Consider the following 19000-nt stretch of genomic DNA (forward strand, 5'->3'; position numbering starts at 1 on the left):
GCCATAAATAAAAGTTGCCCACTGTGGGAAGTGACAGGGATAGAAATGAAACTTCCTTCAATATATATATTTTCTGTAGATCTGACTTGGAACCATGTAAGTATTTTACATAATTTTTTTTTGCTTTTTTTTGAGATGGAGTCTCGCTGTGTTACCCAGGTTGGAGTGCAGTGGCGCCATCACAACTCACTGCAACCTCTGCCCCTCAGGATCAAGCAATCCTCCCGCCTCAGCCTCCCAAGTAACTAGGACCACAGGCGTGCATGGCTACTTTTTTCTATTTTTGGTAGAGATGGGGTTTCAACACATTGCTCAGGCTGGTCTTGAACTCCTGACCTCAAGTGATCTGCCTGCCTCGGCCTCCCAAAGTGTTGGGATTACAGACATGAGCCACCATGCCCAGTCCTAATTTACGTAATTATGAAACAAAATTTGGGTTTTTTTTTTTTTTTTTGAGACGGAGTCTCGCTCTGCCGCCCAGGCTGGAGTGCTGTGGCCAGATCTCAGCTCACTGCAAGCTCCGCCTCCCGGGTTCACGCCATTCTCCTGCCTCAGCCTCCCGAGTAGCTGGGACTACAGGCGCCCGCCACCTCGCCCGGCTAATTTTTTTTGTATTTTTTAGTAGAGACGGGGTTTCACCGTGTTAGCCAGGATGGTCTCGATTTCCTGACCTCGTGATCCACCCGTCTCGGCCTCCCAAAGTGCTGGGATTACAGGCTTGAGCCACCGCGCCCGGCCGGTTTTTTTTTTTTTTTGAGATGGGGGATCTCACTGTGTTGCCCAGGCTGGAGTGCAGTGGTGCGATCACGGTGCACTGCAGCCTCAACCTCCCCAGGCTCGGGTGATCCTCCCACCTCAGGCTCCCAAGTAGCTGGGACTACAGGTGTGAGTTATCACACTCAATTAACTTTTGTATTTTTTTGTAGAGATGGGGGGGGTCTCACCATATTGCCCAGGCTGGTCTCGAACTCTTGGGCTCAAGCAATCCAACCACCTCGGCCTCCCGAAGTGCTGGGATTTTAGGTCTGAGCCACCATGCCTGGCCATAAAATAAAATAAAATGCCAAAAGCAATCCCAAAAAATAAAAAATAACATGGCATAAAAAAATCCAAATGTGTATCCCGTTGGTGACATGTCCACATGGAAAGGAACTATTCCAGGTGACCTTAAAACACAAGGCCAGGCACAGTGGCTCACACCTGTAATCCCAGCACTATGGGAGGCCAAGGCAGGAGAATGGCTTGAGGCCAGGAGTTCGAGACCAGCCTGAGCAACATGAGGATACCCCAACTCTACAAAAAATTAAAAAATTAGCTAGGTGTGGCGGTGCGCACCTGTGGTCCCAGCTACTCAGAAGACTGAGGTGGGAGGATGGATTGAGCCTGGGAAGCCAAGGCTGCAGTGAACCATGACTGTGCCATTGTTGGGGCACCAGACTAAGTCCTTGTCTCAAACAAACAAATGAAAAACCCCACAGTAATCTGAATGTACATCCCCAGACTGATGTTTCTAGGAATTATATCATTGGGATTGTGTTGCAATTGTTATCCTGGGACTGTGAGATAAAGCAAATGAATAACTGTGCCAGTGTAGTCAGAACCTGGATATTTTTCTTCTTTGTTGGTGTCTGATTGTCTTCAAAGAAAACCTGGATTTTAAGATTGAGAATCTAGGCCGGGCACGTGGCTCACGCCTGTAATCCCAGCACTTTGGGAGGCTGAGGTAGGTGGATCACCTGAGGTCAGGAGTTCGAGACCAGCCTGGCCAACATGGTGAAACTCCATCTCTACTAAAAATACAAAAATAGCTGGGCATGGTGGCACACACCTGTAATTCCAGCTACTCGAGAGGCTGAGGCAGGAGAATCACTTAGAACCCGGGAGGTGGAGGTTGCAGAGCTGAGATCACGCTAGCCTGAGTGACTGAATGAGACTCTGTCTCACAAAAAAAAAAAAAAAAGGATTGAGAATCTAGATGCGTAAGATTCATGAAATCAGTCTTACACATCTAGATTCTTAATCTTAAAATCCCTGCAGGCCTGAATGTGAAGTATCAGCATGAACTTACAACAGTTTATCTTTAAAGAAACAAAACCCTAGTTCTATCCATGGGAAGGCCTAGAAACAATGACCAACCCAAGCAACGAGCACTCAACGCCTCGAATTGTGTCTCTAACACCATCTCCTACTAAAACGAACCAGAGCTCCTTGGAAAGACCAAATTGGATCAAGCCTCTAGGTTAGTACTGTCCAAGGGAATTTTCTGGGACAATGAAAATTTTCTTATCTGCACCATCCAATTGGTAGTCATTAGCCACTTGTGGCTATTAAGCACTTGAAATGTGACTGCTAAGCTGATTTTTTCATGTTAATTAGCTTAAATGTAAATCACCGCATGTGGCCAATGGCTTCCACACTGCACAGCATAGCTCTAGATAGAACTACCAAATTCCAGGAAAGGGCAACAGAGGAACACACAAAACCCAAATCCTGCTTCCTCACCTAAATACTGCATGAGGGGAGGAAGAGGAGCCTAGAGATTAAAACAAACTCAAGAGACATACTGACCAATCAACTCTGCGGTTCTGGAATTTGCTTCCAAAAAAATCTAGGTCTAGAGGGGATGATGAACAGGAGTGAGGATACAGATGGGTGACGGGCACGGGGATGCGCGTGGTAATGTTTTCTCCACTTTTATACATGCTGAGAATTCCCCACAGTAAAAAGTCAAACACAGGACTCTAGGACCAATCTCTTGCCTTTCCTGCTTCTAGAACAGCAAAGGACTCAGGGGGAAAGTGGCCTAGAGTGGAGATACTTCATACTTACACATGAAATACTGGAAGGCCTTGGACTTCACAAGGATATTAATGCCTATTTGAAGAAAAGACCTGTTAAAATGTAAATTTACGCACTTATTTCCCCTACCATATCCTTTATTTTTTTATTTTTATTTTTTTTTTTGAGACAGAGTCTCGCTCTGTCGCCCAGGCTAGAGCGCAGTGGTACAATCTCAGCTCACTGCAAGCTCCACCTCCCGGGTTCATGCCATTCTCCTGCCTCAGCCTCCCGAGTAGCTGGGACTACAGGCACCCACCGCCACATCTGGCTAATTTTTTGCATTTTTAGTAGAAACGGGGTTTCACCGTGTTAGCCAGGATGGTCTCGATCTCCTAACCTCGTGATCTGCTGGCCTCGACCTCCCAAAGTGCTGGGATTACAGGCGTGAGCCACCGCGCCCGGCCCCGGATCCTTTATTATTATTATTTCCTTCTGGGCAGGTGCAACCACCTACCACATTCTTTGTGCATGCAGGTAAGCACGGTCTTTAGCCCAGAGGTTAAGAAAGGAGGGTCCTGATCAAAGAGTGGTACCCACGCTTCTGTTCTGACCCCCAGACAAGACTGCACTGACTGCAGCTGCTCTGGGGAGAGGCTGAGCAACCTGGAATCGAGATAGAGCAGGACAAAGCTCTGCTGACCACTGCTGAAACTGGCATGAAATTAAGGGGCAATTGTCAGGTAAATAATATGATTTACACTATTTCAAATTTTCAAACTTTACACTACACAAGCATTATTCAAGGGGTCATGCAAAGTAAGTATATATTCTGTCATAAGAGGAGGGTAAAAATATATTACTGGGGCTGGGCGTGGTGGCTCATGCCTGTAATTCCAGCACTTTGGGAGGCCAAGGCAGGCGGATCATGAGGTCAGGAGTTCGAGACTAGCCTGGCCAGCATGGTGAAACCCCGTCTCTACTAAAAACACACACACACAAAATTAGCCAGGCAGGGTGGCAAGTGCCTGTAGTCCCAGCTACTCAGGAGGCTGAGGCAGGAGAATCACTTGAACCCAGGAGGCAGAGGTTGCAGTAAGCTGAGATCGCGCCACTGCACTCCAGCCTGGGTGACAGAGCGAGACTCCATCTCAAAAAAAAATATAATTGTATTAAAAGGTAGATAACAGAATAGAATATATAATATCACCCTATTGTTTTTAAAATGCATAGAAAAACGGCACGGAGGGAAACACATAAGAGAATTAACAGTGGTTATCTGGGTGGTAAATTTCCATTTACTTCTAATTATCTCACTTTCAAGTTTCTTCAATGAATATCTTTGCTTTTGTATGAAAAAAGAAAAATTCCCCAAATGTCTTGGTTGGGTTAACTTACCCATTTCTCTCCTAATCTGCTTCCTACCACGCTTACCTCCCTGCTGGGGTAATCACGCTGTCTCTTCACATACACATTTAGACAAACACAGACACACACCTGTCTGAACCTCTCCTCAGATGCTCCTCTGTGGTCTCTGATAACTTCCATCAGCCCCCAGCTGCCAACACCTGCCATATTCAAGACCACTTACCTTTGAAGATGAGGAGCGCCGTCCTGGGAAGCTCATCAAACCAGTGCTCTCTGTTTTTCTTGGCCTGGTAGACAACAGGACCAAGAGGGAGGCTGTCAGGGCCAGGGACCAGAGCCGTGCCCTGGAGCCAGGATGCTGGCTTCCTTTCCTGTTCACCCTGCTAAACTGGGGAACAATGTTAACCTTCAGGCATCTATATGAGAACACAGCCAGCCAGTGTGTACCGAGCATTTACAATGTGCCATGCAGAGGCATTATTTTGGTATAGTCCTGAAATTAGCTTTGTCAGTAGGGATTATCATTATGCCGCTTCCCAGGCAAGACAAGCCTCAGAAAGGCTCAGCGACCTGCCTGATGTCACACAGCGACTAATGGGGTCTAAGTGAGATTGGGTGCTGTTAACGATGACACTATGTCACAATTGTAAGGGCAGATTTGGGAGCTGGGGGCCACCTGTGATCGCTGAAGTGTACCATGCCCAGCTGGGGGCTGAGCTGCTGTAGCAGGGAGACAGCTGGATCTTGGGGTGTCCCTGCTTCTCACTGCCCCACTTGGGGACCTGTCTGTCTACTCCTTCTATGGTCTCAGAGGAGAACTCACCTTCCACTTCAAAGCCGCAACTTCATAGATATCGTAAAAGTCCTTTAGGCTGCCAAAAGCAAAATAAAAAGGGACAAAATATCAGAACATAGTTCCACTGAGCTTTGCTTCTCTTACTTGCCTGCCTATGGACACCTTTACAGGGTGAGGGTAGGAGGAAGGGAGGGGACACTGTGTGAGTCCCAGCACAGCAGTGCTGGGGGATCCTTTACCTGCGATTGTTTGGATCTCCTCTGATCTTGAGGTACTACGAATACGTAATCCACTTAGTCTCCACTGACTGCACTAATGACGGACAGTGTCAGTGCCCTGGAGAGGCAGCTGCTGGAGTACTAGGATTCTTAGGAGGACGGAAACTTCGCCTTTTAGCAGGGGCCTTAATGTAATACTTGGGACTGCAAGTTCAGCTCAAACAGGGCTTGTGCTCAGCTCCACAGCAGGCTGCTGTGGACAGGGCTTGGTCATCAACAGCCTAGAAGACCAATCCTGCCCCTGGAGATCTAGGGTCAGTTCTCTGAGGCCGAGCCAGGTGTGTGCAGGGGATGGGGGAAGTATATTCACCCCTCTCTGTCCACCTGGCTCACATGGGACTATCCCACCCCACTGGGGGTTCGAGGGCCAGCAGCTGGGCCAGTCCAATCCATGAGCTCCTTCTTTCTCAAGTCACTTTGAATTGGATTTGCGTTGGACTTTTGTCACTTGCAAAAGGAATCCTGGTGAATCCAGTCTGTAAGTCTACATGGATAAACATCTCTGTGGAGGAAACTGAAGTCTCTGACAAGCCTATAGGCCTGCCCACCTCCAGGGCCTTCACATGCCCTGGTTCACTCTAGACATGAACGCCTTGTCTGGCCACGCTGCCCCTACCAGGCACCTGCTCTTACCTGAGCAGAGGTGTGTTGTTCTGATTTAGGGCCTTGAAGGTAAGATAGCGCTCCCTGGCACTCATCCGGGGCTTGTAGAAGCGCATGAGGCCTTCAAACTGCCTGTAGGAGATGCCGGCGGGCCTCTGGGGGAGAGGGAGGAACAGTGTGGAACCCAGACTACTCCCTTTCCCTTGGGGCACCCACTCCAGATCCACTCCAGCTCTGTTCATTCTCCCAAGGGCAGGGCTCCTGGTTTCTAAAGTCACTGGCCTGGCCATGGTTAGGGGCTGCTCTGGGCAAGGGAGGGAGGACAGGGACCAAGCCCCTCCCTGGCCCATGGCTCCTACCCTCTGGCTGACGAGCAGGTGGTAGGCATGCTGGATGGCAGTTCGCTTGTGCAGTAGCAATGACTTGAACTTGCGTTTCTCAATGTCATTGAAGGTGTCAAACACCACAGCCAGAAGCTGTGGGAGAGAAGCACAGAGCCCTGGTTCAGGGTGGTGAGTGGCTGGGGCAGGGGGCGCAGGGGGGCATGGGTTCATCATCTAGGCAGGGCTCTCATCCAGCCAACCCAGAGAGGCTCTGGGGAGACCATTTCGCCTGCACTTCATGGGGTAGAAAGTCGGTCTCCCAAGTCTCAACAGAGGAAAGCCCTTTGTTCCTCTCATACATTTCCCTCTTCAGATACAGGAAGGCACTGTTACTCAATCTTTCCCAGGTTCCCCTCCACTTTCCCACACTTCCTTCCCCAGTTCCAGCTTGTCCCAGGCTGGGCAGGGGCAAGCCAGGGGAGGATAGAGTAGCAAGAGGGGTGCATCTGGGTTCTGAGCCCAGTCTGACTCCAGCCAGTGGCAGGAGGAGGCTGCCTGCCCACTGCCCTCCTGACCTCTGGGCCAGAAGTACCCTTCCTCCTCCTGCCCCCTTTGTACTTCTCCTTGTGAGTCACTGCTTCACATGTGGCCCAGGAAAAGGGGGAGTGAGAGGCTCTGCATGCAAGGAAATAACGTTCTAGAGTTGGCTAATACCAAAGTTAGCTTATCAGAGGGGGATGGAAGGTGGGGGAAGAACTTGAAAGAATCCTTTTTAGAAACACTTTCTCTGTCTTTAAAAATGTTTTAAGGGAAACTCTCTGGTCCTTTCCCTCAAACTGGTCCCCCATTTTTTCCCTGTGGATCAAAGGTCAGCATGCTTTTTCTGTAACGGGTTCGACAGCAGCTGTTTTAGGCTCTGGAAGCCAAATGATCTCTGCTGCAACTACTAACCTGTGGTCATATCATGTGATCAGCCACAGACTATACATAAACAAATGGGCATGACTGTGTCCCTGTGTATTTACAAACACAGGCTGTGGGCCAAATTTGGCTAGCAGGCCGTACTTTGTTGACTGTTGCCCTAAATTCTCATAGCTCTAAATATATTACAAATTAAATCAAACACAAAGAAGTACTCAACATATTTCTTCTTGGTTTTGAGGAATTAACACAAGAATATATTTTCTCCTTTTTAAGACTTAAATTTTGGCCAGGTGCTGTGGCTCACACCTGTAATCCCAGCACTTTGGGAGGTTGAGTCGGGCAGATCACCTGAGGTCAGGAGTTCGAGACCAGCCTGATCAACAAGGCAAAACCCTGTCTCTCCTAAAAATACAAAAATCAGTCGGGTGTAGTGGCATGTGCGTATGCCTATAATCCCAGCTACTCAGGAGGCTAAGGCAGGAGAATCACTTGAACCTGGGAGGTGGAGGTTGCAGTGAGCCGAGACTGTGCCACTGTACTCCAGCCTGGGTTACAGAGCGAGACTCCATCTCAAAAAAAAAAAAAAGGACTTAAAATTTTTTAGATTTCACATGTCTACCTGGAGAAGATGATTTTCATTTCTATACTGGGCCTGACTGTGGTGACTGGTGTGAGAATGCTCTGCAGAAGCATAAAAATAAACACAACACTCGACTGGAAGCCTCTTCCCATTAGTCCTGCCATGGATGTGTGGTCTGAGCACCGGCCTAACAGCCTGGTGTCGGATGTCATCTATGATGGCTGGGACATTCCTGGAGGCTGTCTGCGCCTCCACAAACACCCTCAAAGTTCTTTGAGCACAGGGGCTTCACAGAACGTGTTCTAAACTGGATTTTCTGATGGTTTCTGATAAATGAGGTAGAAATACACAAGACATTTCTGGCATGTGAATGCAACTGAACAGAGTGGTTAGGAACAGGGCTCTGGAATGGGCCTGGCCTGGCCACTCCAAGCTATGCAGCCGGCAGCAAATCACACTGTCACTCTGACCCTCAGTCTCTTCATCTGCACTTCGAGAACCATACTCACTACCTCCAGGGTTGTGTTTATTTATTAAATTATTTCATCCTTATATGTAAAGCACTTTGCATAGTGCCAGGTGGCTAAGGCTTACTAAATGCCAGCTTTTACGGTTATTATAATATAGTTGGCCTTCCGTATCTGTGGGTTCTGCATCCATGGATTCAAACAACTGCAAATCAAAAATATTCCAAAAACAAAATGATGGTTGCATCTGTACTGTACATGTACAGCCTTCTTTTTCTTGTCATTATCCCCTAAACAATAAAATAAAGTAATTTTTTTTTTTTTTTAATACGGAGTCTCGCTCTGTCACCCAGGCTGGAGTGCAATGGCATGATCTTGGCTCACAGTAACTTCCACCTCCTGGGTTCAAGCAATTCTTCTGCCTCAGCCTCCTGAGTAGATGGGATTACAGGCACCCACCACCACACCCAGCTAATTTTCGCAAGTAGAGATGGGGTTTCACCATGTTGGCCAGGCTGATCTCGAACTCCTGACTTCAAATGATCCACCCACCTTGGCCTCCCAAAATGCTGGGATTAAAGGCGTGAGCCACCCTGCCCGGCCCAGTATAACAACTATTTACATAGCTTTTACATTGTATTAGGTGTTATAGGTAATGCAGGATAATTTAAAATATACGAGAGGATGAATGTGCACAGGTTATCTGCAAATACTCTGCCATTTTAGACAAGGGACTTGAACATCTGTGGATCTTCATACCTACAAGGGGTCCTGCAAACAATCCCTGTGGACACTGAGGGTCAACTATTTCTGATGTAAGAATGCAAAGGTCCCAGGGTGCCTGGGTTTAACATCCAGCACTATTAGCAGCAGCAGCACTGCCCTGGTGAGGACGCCACCCCCAGCAACTGGCTGAACTCCTGAAGTCCTGACAGGGCATTCCCTGCAACACTGCACCTGACTATGAATCTGGGACTTCCTGCCCCAGCGTTCTGCCCTGAGAGGCGGAAAGCAGTCCCTACTTCTCCACTCCCACGGTGCCCAGTGCTGTGTGGGTAGGGGCAGGCTGCTTCAGCATATAGCCTGAGGCGCAGTCACTCACCAGGTTCATGATGAAGTACAGCTCAATGGAGAGGTACACAATGAAGAAGACACAGGACCAGGGGTTCCGGGAGTAGGAGGGCATCATCACATCTGGGAAACTGTATTTGCAGAGGGTGACCCGGCGTGCTGTATCTGCCTGTCTCCATCCTCTCAGAGCACATGCCTTGCAGAGGACAGCTCCTTGTTCGCCTTCCCAGCCTCCAACCCCGGTTCCCCTACTCTCACCCCTGGGCTTCATGCTCAGTGGGCCAACCCTGTCTCCCAACGGCACCACAGCACCTGCCTGTGCTGGGATGTGGAATATACTTTGCAGAAAAGAGGAGGAGACCCCAGCGCGGCAGCAGAGGACCAAAGGCAACGCAGAGCCTGCACTTACTTGGCTGTGGTTAGAAGGACAAACAGACTGACAATGCTGTTCTCCAGGCTGCTGAAGTACTGCAAGGGAAGAGGGAGCAGAGGAGAGGTCGGGACCAGCCAAGAGCACACGGCCGCCAGGAACAGGCTGTGACGGGCCACCTGGCGCACCCTGCCATGCCCGCTCTTGCATCTCTCAAGGAATCCCTGAGGGAGGCAGAGGAAAGAGCAAACACGCAGTCCAGGGGCCTCCCCTTTCCTGCACCCGATGTTTCTGGCAGAAGCAGACTACTGACTTGGGGGGACTTTTTTCTAGGGAGTCACATGTCTGGGCCATTCGCCTGGCTCTCCCCTACTACTCCTCTGCCAAAATATTCCAATGGTCCAAACCTGATCCTGGCGGCACCCCTTTCAAGGACAGAAAAGGGGATCCCCAGCTCTCAAGGAAGGAAGTGGTCAAGTCTGAGTGACGGGAACTCCCACGTGCGGTGCACACACAAGCTATGATGAGAAACCAGGCAGGGCCCCCCTTCCCCACATGGCTACAGGGTCACGCTGGTGACCCTGTCTGAGGGAAAAGCCCTCCATAAAAGAAGAGACAGATAAATGTGCCAATTACTTACGGGGTCTGAAGGGTTAGGGGAGAACAAGTAGAAACCTAGAAGCGGGTGGAAACACAGATAAACAAAAGGATTAGAGCAGAGGTCCCAAAACCTGGTGTCAAAAGGACCGGACAAATACAGGCAAATGAATGCAGCAGGTCAGGAAGAGCAGCAGGGACTGCTGGGGACCATAGCACCCCGAGAACACATGCTCTGTTGGAAGGGAGCAGGGCTGCAGGCACCAGACGCTTGCCGCTCTACAGCAATGTGCTGGGCACTATCGGCTCTGTTCTTTCAAAAGGGGGAGGTCTGTATTTTTGTGTAAAATCTAATTTTAAAATGCTGGCTCCAAGTTTTCAGACCAAACAAAACCCATCTGTAGGCTGGATCTGGAATCCAGGCTGCTGTTTTGCAATCTTAGGTTCTGAGAACATGACAGCCGAGTAAAATTCCAAAGGGATCCGCTGCTCCCCTGCAGCCAGGGTCCCAGCGTGGGAATGCCATTCACTTCCTCCCTTCAGGAATGAACCACTCCTGGAGTCCCTGAAATCCTGAGTGGGAAAAGGGAGGAACTCTGCCCTCAGGGGAAATCAGCCCTACCCCTGGAGAAGCACAAACAAAATTCTACCAAGAGTGGGATGGCGGGTGGGAGGAAGTGAGAGCCATGACTCAGGACAAGGCAGTCATGAGGGCCGGGAGGGGTGGGGCCTGGCTCTAGCCTCAGAGTCAGGGCTCTGGAGTCCCACTGTCTTCGCCATCTGCGGAGTCCTGGTGAAAGGACCTCGGCTTTCCCAGCTGAGTACCAGGGCTTCCAATGTCTACGCCCTGTGACTCTGTGTGGCTATCACAGTCAGCCCCATGTGAAAAACCAAGCCCTCCTGAGTGAGCAGCCTGTGACCCTGCTGTACCCAGTGAAGCTGAAGCTTGCCATCTCTCAGGGCCCAGACAAGTGCCTTCGAGAAACTCTCAAGCGTGAGCACCAGGAAACACACAGGAGTGTTCACTGCGGTGGGATTTGTGATAAGAAAAACGTCCAACAGGAGAGCACATTAACAAGCTTTGGCATACTTGCTCTGCTCCAGTGAAAATGAATATACGGCATCTACATGTATCAACAGGAATAAATTTCAAAAACACAGTACTGAGCGAAAGAGCAATGTGTAGAAGTGGACATCCATATTATATAACCACTTAGAGACTTTTTTAAGTATGCAAAGCTTTATCATTTCTTTGTCACTTGGGGAAATGTAAATGTGAAACAAAATATAAAGAAGTGCATGGCAATGATAAGCTTAGGACAGTGGGTACCCTTGGGGAAAGTGGGAATCACAATCACTAAAGGTCACAAACGTGCCTTCCATTTTATTCCAAGGCTTCATTTCCTAAGCTGGATGGTAGGTCCATGGGTGTTCATGTTATTATTATTTATTTACTTTGAGACAGGGTCTTGCTCTGTCACCCAGGCTGGAATGCAGTGGCACTGTCACAGCTCATTGCAACCTCTGTCTCCCCACGCTCAGGTGATCCTCCTGCCTCACCTCCTGAGTAGCAGGGACCACAGGAGCATGTCACACACCACCATGCCCAGCTAATTCCTGTATTTTTTTTTTTTTTTGTAGACATGGGGTCTCGCACTCCTGGACTCAAGCGATCTACCTGCCTCAGCCTCCCAAAATGGTGGGACAATCGGCATGAGACACCATGCCTGGCGTATTTTTAAAATCTTTCTGAATTTCTGAAACTACCTGCTCTGGTCTGAATGTTTGTGTTCCCTGCCCCTAATCCCTATGTTGAAATCTAATCTCCAAGTTGAGGGTGTTAGGAGGTGGGGGCTGTGGGAGGTGAAGAGGTCATGAGTGTGAAGTCCTCCCGAAGTGCCCATATAAAAGAGGTCTCAGAGGCTGGGCGCAGTGGCCCACACCTGTAATCCCAGCACTTTGGGAGGCCAAGGCAGGTGGACCACAAGGTCAGGAGTTGGAGACCAGCCTGGCCAATATGGTGAGACCCCGTCTCTGCTAAGAGTATGAAAATTAGCTGGGTGTGGTGGTGGGTGCCTGTAGTCCCAGTTACTCAGGAGGCTGAGGCAGGACAATCACTTGAACCTGGGAGACGGAAGTTGCAATGAGCCGAGATCACGCCACTGTACTCCAGCCTGGGTGACAGGGTGAGACTCTGTCTCAAAAAAAAAAAGAGGTCCCAGAGAGCTGCCTCCCACCTTCCACCACGTGAGGACACAGCCAGAAGGCACCACCTATGGATCAAGGAACAGGCCCTCACCAGACACCCATGGCTGGCCCTTGATCTTGGACTTCCAGATTTCACAGCCTCCAGAACAGGGAGAAAAAAACTTCTGTTGTTTATAAGCCACCCAGTTGGGAAGAAATAAACTTTTGTTGTTTATAAGCCATGCAGTCTATGGCATTTTGTTATAGCAGTCCAAAAGGACTAAGGCACTGTCAAAATAATTTTTCTTCTCTTTTTTTTTTTGAGACAAAGTCTCACTTACTCTGTTGTTGCCCAGGCTGGAAAGCAGTGGTACGATCTCAGCTCACTGCAACCTTGGTATCCCGGGTTCAAGCAATTCTCCTGCCTCAGCCTCCCAAGTAGCTGGGATTACAGGCGTGTGCCACCCACGCCTAGCTAATTTTTGTACTTTTAGTAGAGACTGGATTTCACCATGTTGACCAGGCTGGCCTCAAACTCCTGACCTAGATTATCCGCCCACCTTGGCCTCCCAAAATGCTAGGATTATAAGCGTGAGCCATTGCGCCAGGCCCAAAATAATTTTTCATCCACTGTGAACGTGCTTTTTGAGTGCACCTAGGCCTGAGAAGCAGGAACTCACCGAGGATGGCGAAGATGATCATGAAGAACAGCAGCAGCAGGAGGATGTCCATGAAGGGTGGCAGGGACTGGAAGATCTGCCGCAGGTTGCTGGGGAGAGATAGGGCAGCTCAGGGGAGGTGCCAGCTGGGGCGGGCCGTCTAGGACTCCTCCTTGTTGAGATGGGGGCCTAGTGCTTCTGACTCGAAATACTAAACCCTGCCACACCCTGGTGTGACATCATGCTTCGTTTTCCTAAAGTGTCTTGAGACCCCCACTCAGTGGGTGGCGGGGAAGAACTGGGGCAGGCGTAGCACACAGCCACCTCCACCTGGTGACGGCCCAAGGAGGCAAGTGCCATGCAAGCGGGGAACAGAGCAGCAGAAGGCCAAGGGCATCACCTTGGGCGCAAAGGTCAGTTTCCATGAACAGGATGTGGAAGGCATGAAGACATTTCAAGGCCACTTAGTCCTGGGACACTGGGCCTGTTTCAAGGACAAGTCCTGTTTCTAGCTTCGCAGATGGGCACAAAGAATGAATTACAAGCCCACTCTCAGCAACAGTAGACCAGCCAAGAAATTTTCCAGATTGCGTCTCCCAAAATAAATCTCAGTCGAGGCTTGGTCCAGTTTGAGTTTGGTCCCACAGCCTCAGTGGAGATGGCGGAAGAGTCTGCTTGTGTCACATGGACGCTGCTGAGCTGCCTGCATTTGGGTAGATAACACGCATAGAGCGAGGAAGCAGCTCTGGAAGGCTGCAGAAAAGATGGGAAAAAGCCCTGGACCCAGAGGCCGCAAACCTACACCGCGGCAGGAACATCACCTTCTCCTGTGCGTGGGTGGAATGGCAGAGGGAGAGTGAGTGTGCGTGTACTCCCACCAGCATGCAGGGTCGACCTCATCACTAACTGACTCACAAGCTCTTGCCCCACCAGCCCAGAGGTCAGGTCATGCCAGAATAGTGACTGTCTGCCCAGCTTCCAACCCGGGCCTTACCGCCGGACGCCACCGCAATACCGACAGTCCACCAGGAAAATGCAGCGCAGTGCTCGGGTCACCCGCACATGGGACATCTGCCGTACCAACACCACGATGGCCTCGACAAACTGCACCACCAGCACCGAGGTCTGCGGGTGGCAGGCATGGAGCACTGTCAGGCCCTGCAGCCCAGCCGTCATCCTGCATACCTAGAATAGGGGCTGGAGAGGCAGTGCCCACTCTGGCCTCGGGAGGCCTTTTTTTCTCTCCAGCCCTCTCTCACACTTCCTGCCAACACCAGGCAGCCCCAGAAGAAAAAAACTCCAGCTGCTGGCTCAGGTGTGTGGCACCAGGAGAATGAGCCGAAGGGAAGCATGACTGCTGGTATCCACGGAGGAGGCAAAACTGCCACTCTGCCAGGCCCCCTCGATCAGCCCTTCCTACTCACATCAGGGATCCTGGGGCCTGCAGCTCCTCTTCAGCTCTGCTTACTTGGCTACACTCTCCTAGAGTAGCACACATGCTCCACACACTACAAAGTGCCACCTTGACGTGCTCCTACTCACGCCACTCTCTGCGGCACAGAGAGAAAACGCATAACACTAGGGACAGGTGAGCCCGGGCGCAGTGGGGTGTGAACCCCATGTCTCCAGATGAATATAAAACAGGGAGAGCAGCACACCTCTCTCCAAGGTGACTGCGCCAGTGCCTGGCAGGTACTAAACACCCCCTCACATGAGCTACTGCTGGCATCACCACAACATCTAGGGCACCGGCAAGGCTGAGGGTGTGGTCAGGACAAGGACCCTAGGGTGACACCTCTAAGCATGGACTGGGTCCATGGTGGATTCTGAATTGTACCAAAGAGACAGGTTTGAAGGTGACATGGGAGAAAAGGCTGCAAGGAGAGGGACAGATGGGCGGACACATCACCTTGACCATGGTCCGCTTGTGCCGGATGAAGGTGTGGAGGCCCAGCCAGCGTAACTTCATGCAGAGTTCAAACACTACCACCATCAGGGCGAAGAGTTCCAGGGTGGCGTGGACCTGAGACCAGAGGGTGTGGGGGTGTGTCACGGCCAGCCCAGCCCACGGCCACTCCTCATTGCCCAATCCTCCCAGGACCTGAAAGTGCCCCAGGACATCCTCCCAACACACATCAGAGTTACAAAAACCTGGCCCTGCTAGCCTAAAGACAAAGCCTTGGTCACGGAGCCTTCCCCAGAACAACTAAACATAAACTTGATATCCAGGAAACTGACATGCTGGTCCAAATGATGAAAAATCAGGAAGGAGCCTGAAGTTTAAAAGTAAGAAAAACAAATTAGCTGGGCGAGGTGGCGCACACCTGTAATCCCAGCTACTCAGGAGGCTGAGGCAGGAGAATCGCTTGAGCCCAGGAGGCAGATGTTGCAGTGAGCCGAGATGGTGCCACTGCACACCAGCCTGGGCAACAGAGGGAGACTCAGTCTCAAAAAGAAAAAAAAAATAAGAAAAACAAAATAAGATAAAATTTAATATCTAGCCTTGTTCTAAGAAGGATTTCATGTAATTTACAAAAGATCTATGAAAGACACTAAGAAAGCATCAATTAGGAACTTAAGAAATAAAATCCGATTGTCAAAGAAACAAGGACTGTCAAGCAGAGAGCAGTTCCTAAAACTCTCATCCTCATTCTGGACAAAAGGACAAGACATGGAAAACCCTCAGCTGGAAAATCTTCCCAGCAGGGAAGTCAAGTGCTTCCGGGAAACAGACATGGGAGAACTCCTCCTCCCGGGGGTGTGGAGGTCCGGGGCCTGTGGACATTCCAGTGGGCAGGAACTGACAGAGTGAAGGGATGGGAAGACAGACTCCAGCACAGGGGACAGAGTGGGGGAAGTGTGCAGAGGAAGAAACACAGACTGGCTGGAACTGTGAGTTTCAGGCACGAAGAAGGAGAAACAGGAAGGGAAACTGAGTCATGGAGGGCCTCAGAGGCCAGGCTGGATGAGCGCTTCCTAACTCAACAGGCACAGGCTTCCTCCCCTGCTTCCATACCTCCTGCACACTCTTTGAGAAGGGAACAAGCACAGCTCCACACCTGCTCTGGCCCCCACTGAATGATGGCTGGGCCTAGGTGTGGGGACATCTGAGGGGCTGGAGCTGCCCAGGAAACATCCCCGCCTCCCATGGTGACCACACCCAAATGCTTTCTCCTTTGAGGCTGGAGACAGAGTAGTGGGACTGTCCACTGGGTGCCCTCCCCACCCGGAGCCAAGGTGTGGGCACTGGTTCTGAGCAGGGCCTGGGACACTTCCCTTCCCCGGAATGTACTGGTGGGTAGAATCCCAGAGAGACTGGCTGAAGGCCATTCACTCCAGCAGGGACACCCAGGCATTTCTGCTCCCAAGGCCTCTATGACCACCTGGTATTTCTCTGTTTTAAGTCTGTTTGCAGTGTCTGTCCTCCCAGTATGTTCCTTTTTGGGGTTCTGTTGTTTGCCCTGAAAGCCGTGGCTCCCAGCCCCCCATGTGAGGAGCATGTGCGCTCACGTAGATGCCAAGCCGGAGCGCGGGGACGGCGGGGGCCTCGCACAGGGAGAGCAGCAGCAGCAGCAGGGCCGTGGCCAGCTCCATCAGGTAGAAGAGGTGATTGTGTGCAAAGAGGTAGGCCGCCAGCGCCTTGGCATCCTTGGGGTGGGTGAAGAACTTGTCATTGTTCTCGCCTTCCTGAAAAGATGAGAGCAGTGTGGGCATGTGAGCCTGGAGACCTGTCCAGCGCCAAAGAGGAACCATGGGCAGGGGAGGAAAGGAAGGCCCCAGGCAGGCGAGGAGAGATTCAGGCCAGAGACAGAAGATGCTGGAAAATCAAAACGATCTTCGCGAAACTCATGATGGTCAAGTCTCACTCCTGCCTGCTGATGGGCTCAAGAGACTTGCTGCTTCTTAAAAACCACTTGGAGGAACCAAAGACTAAAAGGGTCCTGAGACGGCCAGGTGTAGTGGCATCCCAGCTACTCCAGAGACCAAGGCGGGAAGATCCCTTGAGCCAGGAGTTCAAGTCTAGCCTGGTCAACACAGCAAGACCCCATCTCTTAAAAAAGAGGGGAGGGGCTGGGTGCCATGGCTCATGCTTGTAATCGCAGCACTTTGGGAGGCTGAGGCAGGAGGATTGCTTGAGCCCATGAGTTTGAGACCAGCCTGGGCAACATGGTGAGACCCCTGGTGCCAGCTACTTAGGAGGCTGAGATGGGAGAATCACTTGAGCCCGGGAGGTCAAACCTGCAGTGAGCCAAGATCGTGCCACTGTACTCCAACCTGGACCACAGAGCAAGATCTGGTCTCAAAAAAGAAAAAGAAAAAAAAGAAGAAAGGTCCTAGGAGGAGGTAAAGAGAAACAGGCATGTCCAGTCCCCTTAGAGGCCAAGTTCTCCCTCTAGGAGTGCCCAGCAGAGTGTAAAGAGCTCAGAGGCCAGGTTCAGTGGCTCACGCCTGTAATCCCAGCACTTTGGGAGGCCGAGGCGGGTGGATCACGAGGTCAGGAGATTGAGATCATCCTGGCTAACACGGTGAAACCCCGTCTCTACTAAAAATACAAACAAATTAGCCGGGCGAGGTGGCGGGCACCCGTAGTCCCAGCTACTGGAGAGGCTGAGGCAGGAGAATGGCATGAACCCGGGAGGCGGAGCTTGCAGTGAGCCGAGATCGCGCCACTGCACTCCAGCCTGGGCGACAGAGCAAGACTCTGTCTCAAAAAAAAAAAAAAAAAAAAGAGCTCAGTGTAAAGAGCCTGGGAGGAACCACATGAGCTGAACCTTGGCTTTCTACTCCTTCCCTGAGGAATGTTGGAAGGTTCCTTCGCCCTTGAGGCTCAGCTTCTTCAACGGTAAGGGCACTAACATTAGTGCTTCCTCCTGGGGCTGTTGTGAAGAAGAAAGGTGAGGACATTTGAAATGCACTTAGAGTGGTGTCTGCCACACAGTCAGCTCACTACAGGTATTCGCTATTATCATAAGTTACATGAACATTACCAGAAAAAAGGAAGCCAATAACCCTGCCTAGTCAGACCCTTTAACACCCTTCAAGAGTTACCCAGAACAGGCACAGTGGCTCATGCCTGTAATCCCAGCACTTTGGGAGGCTGAGGCGCATGGATCACCTGAGGTCAGGAGTTCGAGACCAGCCTGGCCAACATGGTGAAACCTCAGCTCTACTAAAAATACAAAAATTAGCCGGGTATGGTGGCATGTGCCTGTGGTCCCAGCTACTTGGGAGGCTGAGACAGGGGAATCACTTGAACACTACTATACTCTATACTCCAGCCTGGGTCCCTGTCTCCAAAAAAAGGAGCTGCACAGTGGCGTATTGCTACTATACATTTACTTAATTCAGGATTCCCCATACCCTACTTTGTTTCAACTGACAAATAATAATTGTATATGGGGTACAATGTGATATTTTGATATATTTATATGTTATGTAACAACATTTTTTTTCTTTTTTTTTGAGACAGAGTCTTCCTGTGTCACCCAGGCTGGAATGCAGTGGTACAATCTCAGCTCACTGCAACCTCCGCCTCCTGGGTTCAAGCAATTCTCTTGCCTCAGCCTCCTGGGTAGCTGGAACGACAAGTGCACACCACCACACCTGGCTAATTTTTGTATTTTTAGTAGAGATGGTGCTTCACCATGTGACCCAGGCTGGTCTTGAACTCCTGAGCTCAAGTGATCCACCCACCTCAGCCTCCCAAAGTGCTAGGACTACAAGTGTGAGCCACCATGCTCGGCCCATTCTCACAAACTTATTCTGGGAAAGGCCCTGCTTGCAGTTTGCAGAGTGACTGTGAGTGAGTCACTTCCCTGAAGCTGGATAAACTGCTCTCCTCATTAGCAAAAAATCGAGGCAAACCGCAGACCCAGCAGCAACCCTGGCAGGGGTAGGCATGTCAAAGGGAGCAAACACCTTGGCAGTCAACAGAGGGTAAGTTGAACATGGTTCTGTGCTCTGTGCAGGGCTGTAGTTTTCACTACCACTTCCATGGC

The 19000-nt window shown here is 50.5% G+C and overlaps 1 protein-coding gene across 6 annotated transcripts in view; it reads right to left on the reverse strand.

The window, feature by feature from the left end:
* TPCN1 (two pore segment channel 1) overlaps positions 1 to 19000 on the reverse strand; it is a 72998-nt gene that overhangs the window by 12976 nt on the left and 41022 nt on the right. For all 6 annotated transcript variants that reach the window (XR_004439567.1, XM_033220495.1, XM_033220498.1 and 3 more), the window contains 12 exons: positions 16512 to 16688; positions 14911 to 15024; positions 13996 to 14126; positions 13023 to 13111; positions 10199 to 10233; positions 9598 to 9656; positions 9220 to 9319; positions 6183 to 6299; positions 5854 to 5978; positions 4970 to 5018; positions 4370 to 4433; positions 2830 to 2874 (listed from right to left, as the gene is read on the reverse strand). Coding sequence is in view for 5 of the 6 variants with exons in the window: in XM_033220495.1 (XP_033076386.1) it covers positions 2830 to 2874; positions 4370 to 4433; positions 4970 to 5018; positions 5854 to 5978; positions 6183 to 6299; positions 9220 to 9319; positions 9598 to 9656; positions 10199 to 10233; positions 13023 to 13111; positions 13996 to 14126; positions 14911 to 15024; positions 16512 to 16688 (1105 nt within the window). In the remaining variant the exon portion in view is untranslated. The remainder of the gene's footprint in view (positions 1 to 2829; positions 2875 to 4369; positions 4434 to 4969; positions 5019 to 5853; positions 5979 to 6182; positions 6300 to 9219; positions 9320 to 9597; positions 9657 to 10198; positions 10234 to 13022; positions 13112 to 13995; positions 14127 to 14910; positions 15025 to 16511; positions 16689 to 19000) is intronic.

The sequence above is a fragment of the Trachypithecus francoisi genome, unplaced genomic scaffold, assembly GCF_009764315.1.
Source record: "Trachypithecus francoisi isolate TF-2019V2 unplaced genomic scaffold, Tfra_2.0 Lachesis_group11, whole genome shotgun sequence".
Taxonomy (NCBI): Eukaryota; Metazoa; Chordata; class Mammalia; order Primates; family Cercopithecidae; genus Trachypithecus; species Trachypithecus francoisi.